This window comes from Zea mays, chromosome 1 (genome assembly GCF_902167145.1).
Source record: "Zea mays cultivar B73 chromosome 1, Zm-B73-REFERENCE-NAM-5.0, whole genome shotgun sequence".
In the NCBI taxonomy this organism is placed as follows: domain Eukaryota; kingdom Viridiplantae; phylum Streptophyta; class Magnoliopsida; order Poales; family Poaceae; genus Zea; species Zea mays.
Genome location: NC_050096.1, coordinates 217,014,652 through 217,020,896, shown reverse-complemented (window position 1 = coordinate 217,020,896; position 6,245 = coordinate 217,014,652). Strand labels below are relative to the sequence as shown.

Genomic DNA, 6,245 nt, shown 5'->3' with positions numbered 1-6,245 from the left:
GGCGGCTGCTAACACGACGACGATGACCAGTGGTGAAGGACAAAATAATAGTAAGATATGGCTGAAGAAGGACAAAAAAGAGAAAAACATGATGTAGCACAAAGGACTTGAACCTGAAACATGTTGATTAAAAATAATATGAACTTACCACTACACTAAACATGATTTTTAGGTATGGCTCAAGCCATAATATTCTATAATGGGTGCTCCGCCACTTACGATGACGTCGCTGGCCCCCGCTGTGGGTACGAATTGGGCACTGACGACGAAGTGGAGGCTGCCGGAAAGACCAGGGAGAGGCAGTGGTACTTCTTCGTGCTGCGCGACCTCAAGGGCGGCAGCTGTGGGCGGCCGATCGAACCGAAGGACGGAGCACAGGTTCTGGAAAGCCATCCGTACCTCTGTCGACGCCGAGTAGCTAGCTGATCGGGCTGAAGAAGACGCTCGTCTTCTACTAGCGCCGTTCCTTGCGCGACGCCAAGACGGACGGGACGGACTGGCCGAGTACGAGTTTCGAGAAAGCAACAACAACATGTATTTTGGTCCAGCCACAACTATTAATCTTGTGTTAAGTTATTCGATGCTATGCGTTCAAAGCATGACCTTATTATAATGTTATTTTTTAATTGACGTATGAAATCCTTTCTTACGGGTTCCATGGCTGTTAAAAAATTTGGGTGCCGGGGATACGAGCGGCAAGGCTTGTATAGAGGACGAAGGGTCGGTGAAAGACCGAAAGGAATGAATAGGTAAGTTGTGTAAGTGATAAACAGTAGGTATTTTTTTAACTCTACGAATCTTATTTTCGGTGCATCTTTGGAAAAAATTAACTAATTATGGAAGTGGATGACAATTTTCTTCTGGCCCCATGGCTATGGTGTGAGTGACACAAATTAAATAGGTGCTATAGTAGAGTGGCAAAAAAATAAAATCGAATGCCCCTCCGTCTTCCTCCCCTTTTGTTCTCCCACAACGAACTCGGGGCTCGCACCCAGAAGGGAGAGAACTCGTCGCGACGAGGAGAGAAGAACCTGAGGTGGTCCCGAATCAGACGCGGAAGAGGGTGGGTTCAGGAGCAAGCCAGCCTGCCGCCACCATGAGGCGCGCCTCGAAGAAATCCTTGTCGTCTGCCGCGACCGCTAGCGCTGGTACCGCCCCCACCGCTGGGCCACTCCCTTCTTCCCTTAGTTCCTTGATCGCGCTCACTAGTTCCCAGGCAGTGCGGATGGGTTCCTGTTTCTCCAGATTGGATGCTGGTGTTATTTCCTCTGGAAGATCTGTGCTGGAGCGCACTCGATTGGTCAATATTTCGATTGTCGAATTCGGTATATGGGAGCTATGCATCGTCTTTTTCGTGATTGGAAGGGTGTGGAGGTTTTTTTTTGGCGATTTGGCGTTGTGGTCGTAAAGAGAAGTGTGTTTGAATCTTGGACTGAATTTGATGTGGAATCTGCTGTGGATTCCTTCATCTGATGATAACAGATTTGTCTTCGTTGTAAAGAGGATGCAATCTGCAGGTCTATTCTTTGCCAACCTAGGTGAATTTTATTTGTATGTGAAGATAAAGAGCAAAAAATTGCACTAATGGCCCAATTTACTGTGTCTCTTGTGATATCTGGACTACGAGTACCATAGATCACTGTTTTAGGTGTGAGTTGTATGCTTTTTTTTTCTCAACTTAAGAACGTATGTGTTAGTTGATATCACTGTGGTAGCCATATAACCTCCTATTGATAGGTTGATAACTGCAGGAAGTTAAATTTCATGATTGAGTCTTACATCTCTCTGTAATTTTGTGTCGTGGTAAGGGACCATCAGAATGGCCTTCTTTCCATAATTATGATTAACCTAATTTGTATTTGATTGCAATTAACACTAGCTCGACATTGTGCTCTCTTTTTTTTGTGTTTCACTTAATTATGCCCCTTATGCTGGCTCCTCTCCCAATTGGCTACTTTTGTTTTTCCCATTGTGCATGGGCATTTAATTAGCTCTCATGATTTTAAAGGGACTTTCTCCATGAATCCTTGAATTCGAGAAGCTTAATCGAGCTCTTATCATGTAAATACAAATTATTTAATTAATTCGACTAATCTACCCATCGGCTGATCTTGTGTATTGGGTAGTTTTAATTTCAATTTTATTTGTACTAGATTTACCATTACAGCATACTGTTTTTCAAATGCATTGGGGTAGGGAATCCTGTGCTCTCTATTTTAGGGTATGAATATATGAATGAATACTAAGCAAACAATTATATTTAGGTGCGGAACAAGTAAATGAAAAACAAAACAGAAAAAGAAAAGGAGTCAGTACAAACCTGACCAGCAGGAAAGCACAACGTGGTGAGCTGCACTGATTTCTTTTCTTCAATTAATTTTCAAATTGCTTGTGCTTATCTGTCCTAGTGTCCTAACAGTGTGCATGTTTGTATTTCTACATGCATGGATTTGTGTGTCCCTACAAAAGATGACCAGATCCATTGTTGTGTTCCTATTTCCATGTTATGTTCTTAGGTTAACCTTAAGCCATTACACAGTGCTATAATGTCTTCTAGCCAAATTGACCCCACAAATACACTGTGCACATGACTAAAAAAATGATATTGCTTTGTTTTATTGTTTGGCAATGGATGTATGGGATCTAATATGATATTTAAAATCTTGGACTGTTATTTCATTTATGTCAAGCTGTTACTTTCTTTCTGCAATCTCTGTTTCTTTCATGAGCTGTCATCTATAAACTGGAATTGTCTAATGTACATATTACTGCCATCAACTTAATTTTGTCATCTATATTTGTGCTTTCTATTTAGCTGTTTGTGAACATTTTCACTATTATTTGCAGGCCCTACTAAAGCAGTTTCCAAGGAAGTAGAACGGATTGATCAATTTTTCTATACTTATGCCGATAACTCATCTGTCATGATTGAGTAAGTTTTTGTCTAGTGATTCTCAATGCTCTGCCACTTTATGTTTGCTGCTCATGAATATCCTTTTTTTATCATATGGGTGATGTGTGGGTTCTTTTTCTCGTTAATGAGCTTAGCTAATAGCTCCGATTTTGTGGCAACCATATTGTTCCAAATGTTTACACTACAGAAACATTGAAATGATTTTTGATATTGTACCATGCACCAAATTTGGCAAATCAAGATAGAGTTTGCATATTTGTTCGCAATTATAAAGTAAACCCAACAGAGAAGCTTTAACTATGATTCTACTGTAGGAAGGGCCACATTGTGGTGTGTACTAAGTTGTCAATCAAGGGCAGTACCCTGTTGGTCAGTTAACTATTGGCTTCGGAGTTCTAGCTGGTAGTACTTCTTGTGTTCATATGATAATTGTATTCAGATCCATCATGCCAACCAGTTGGAGGTGTTGTCTACCAAAGTAGCACATAGTGGTTGTCTTCTATAGGCTCATTTATATAGCAATCTATGTCCTTGATAGATATCACAAGATCGATGTGTTTTTTGCAAGCAATTAGATATGTTGTTTTTTCAAGTCCTATATGCTGTCTGACCTCCCCCCTCCCTCGCCCCCTCATTGCTCACTTCATACAACTGCCTGCCCTTAAAGTTGCATGCAGCCATGCGCTACAGAGTTTGGAGAGGCATGTCTATTATACTAAATTACTAATGCAACCTTACTGGTCGTATTTTTCTCCTGCTGGGACAGCCCAGAAGGCATTGAAACACTCTGTTCTCACCTTGAAGTTCCCCACACCGACGTTAGGATTCTAATGTTAGCATGGTATGTCATCTGTTTTCTGAAATTTCCAATTTTGTTTATTTCTTTCACAAATATCTAACAAATCCTATTTACAGGAAAATGGGCTGTGAGAAGCAAGGTTATTTTACCTTGGTATGCATTGCATACTGTTATTCAAGTGTTCATTTAAGAACTTGTTTTAGTTCTAATAGTAAAGGTTTGTTCTATGCTTTCAAGTGTTGACTAATACATGTTTTATGTTACCAGGATGAATGGAGAGCTGGTTTGAAAGCTCTTCGAGCAGACAGCATCAGTAAACTGAAGAAAGCATTTCCTGAACTGGTTCAAGAGGTGATTCTGTCTCCCCAAATAATATCTTATGTTCAAGTGAGCTATGCATGTCAGATTTAATTTATGGAGTGAAGAATTTACTTTGTAATCAAGAACTTCCATCTAACATTAACTGTTGATATTTTTTTATGTTCAAGTGTAACCTTGCTTACCACTTTCATGTGTTCTATAAATCCAGGTTACAAGGCCGTCAAATTTCCAGGATTTCTACATATATGCATTTCGTTATTGCCTCACAGGTATTGTTGCATGCTATTGTATGTTGTAACTCCAAAGCAAAGTGATTAAGGTGGCTGCTTTTCATAACTAATGATTATGTTTCCTCAGAGGATAAGAAGAAGTGTATAGAAATACCAGTTGCTTGTGAGTTGCTGAATCTAGTATTAGGCTTGCAGTTCCGCCCTCAGGTTGACAAGCTTAGTAATTACCTCAAGGCAATGGATTCTACTTTTTTATGTGGTTCTACTCATCCTTTCTTCATGAAGACTCGGTGCTCAATTGACATGCTATATTTGGACTGTGTTTCAGTACCAAAATGACTACAAGGTGATAAACATGGATCAGTGGATGGGATTTATGCGGTTCTGTAATGAGGTCATGTTTTAAATATTACATATGTTGCAGCATTTCATTTGTTTTAAATTTAAAACAATAGCTCAACCTTGTAATCCTCTTTGCAATATTTAATATTTTTTTATTCTGTCATTGACACTTGGCATTTGCTTTTTCGCAGATAAACTTCCCATCACTTGACAATTATGATTCAGACCTTGCTTGGCCTTTGATTCTAGACAATTTTGTTGAGTGGCTAAGAGAAAATAAAAGCTAGATCTTCTATTCATGTGGTGGTGAAGTTGTCATTCAAAATGTAATATTCAAGAATGTAGGTGACTATATATATCATTGTTTACATTTGTAAGACCATTTTTTGCCCACCTACTTGTATATACTGTCAGTAATGCAAACTTAGGCTCCAATAAACCTACTATTTCACCTCTTATTTTAATCTCCACTCTGTAAATAGTGTACAGTGCAAAACAATATTTTGTACAATCATATGCATGATCTGGTGAGCACGGTCTTACTGAATTATGTGTTTAGTAGCAGTTTTGGCAGCCACCGAGCCACGTTCCATTCCACTTGACTGTTCAAGAGTTTTAGCCTGATTTACAATTATGTCAACTAGTAAAAAACAACTTAAGTTTGCAAGCATGCATAGTATGAACGGGGAATTCTCCTTTTCTTTCTTTCTATGTAGAAATTCTCTATGCTCATTACGATTTGCTATGCTGTAGTTTCTGCACCCTGGAGGATGCCGATTCGGCTTGTTTCCGGTTGCTTCGGTGGAGGCTGCTCCCAGAAAATTTAAAGCCTTCTCATGTCATCTTTTGATTTTGCATATTTTTAAAACTGGAAACGGTCTGCATCTGTCTGTAAAATTTGTATCAGGATGCTATATTTAATGGCCATGTCATGTTAATCAGTCTTGGTAGAGTTTTAAGATCTTGCAAGTTGCAAATATTTCCATAGATTATAAATAAAAAGAAATTAACTGGCGAGTTCATCCATCTTGTGTTGTGCATTGGTACATGCTGATTGTTAGGGTTCGAAGCAGAATGGGTATTCCAAGCTGAACATGGACTGGAGCTTCGCTTTGGCATTATTTCAAACGATGGAAACTCTAGTGCCTCAAAAAAAGTGTCACAAATTTGAGTATTGCACGCACAGCTTTTCCCGGGCCAGGGCCAGCACACAAAAGCCCTTAGTGGAAACTAAATAAGCAGGGCTAACTCTTTCCGTTATTTTTTGAGCGAAAAAATGAATTGTAACCCTAGAAAACAAACCAAATGTAGGGGTGTTTAGAACTAACTGCTCATCTCCTTGTTTTCTACTCTTACTCTACAAACAAACCAAATGTAGGGGTGTTTAGAACTGCTCCTCTCGTTTTCTACTCCACAATGTGGAGTTGAGACCAACTCCACTAATTTAGACATTTAGTGGAGCAACAAAATAGGTGCTCTAGAAATTATTGTTCACGTGGAGTTGAGGGATAATTACCCGTATGTGCCATCAATTGCATAAAAACGGTTCGCTTTGTATTTTATTTCCTTCTGGGTGTTGGCCAAGCTATCACTCCCCTCTTCCTTGTGCCCCGAAGTGTGAGGGCGATGGACCTCACAC

At 39.6% G+C, this 6,245-nt stretch overlaps 1 protein-coding gene across 13 annotated transcripts; it reads left to right on the top strand.

Moving 5' to 3' along the window:
- The first annotated feature begins 806 nt into the window (after window positions 1-806).
- On the top strand, window positions 807-5,628 carry LOC100283419 (DCN1-like protein 4). Of its 13 annotated transcripts, none has more exons than XR_564985.4 (11): window positions 807-1,148; window positions 2,265-2,345; window positions 2,848-2,932; window positions 3,681-3,755; window positions 3,830-3,866; window positions 3,981-4,064; window positions 4,243-4,303; window positions 4,392-4,498; window positions 4,593-4,658; window positions 4,798-4,947; window positions 5,360-5,628. XR_564985.4 is itself a non-coding variant. In XM_020551988.3 (10 exons), the coding sequence occupies exons 1-10, from the start codon at window positions 1,097-1,099 to the stop codon at window positions 4,891-4,893; spliced, it is 669 nt and encodes a 222-aa protein (XP_020407577.1). In that variant the 5' UTR covers window positions 869-1,096; the 3' UTR covers window positions 4,894-5,153. The 13 variants fall into 13 exon arrangements, 7 of the variants coding, with proteins under 7 accessions (XP_020407577.1, XP_008677383.1, XP_008677385.1 ...); XR_004857883.1 differs by having other exon boundaries at window positions 869-1,148; window positions 4,392-4,471; window positions 5,360-5,623; XR_004857885.1 differs by lacking the exon at window positions 2,265-2,345 and having other exon boundaries at window positions 869-1,148; window positions 4,392-4,471; window positions 5,360-5,623.
- The last annotated feature ends 617 nt before the right edge of the window (window positions 5,629-6,245 follow it).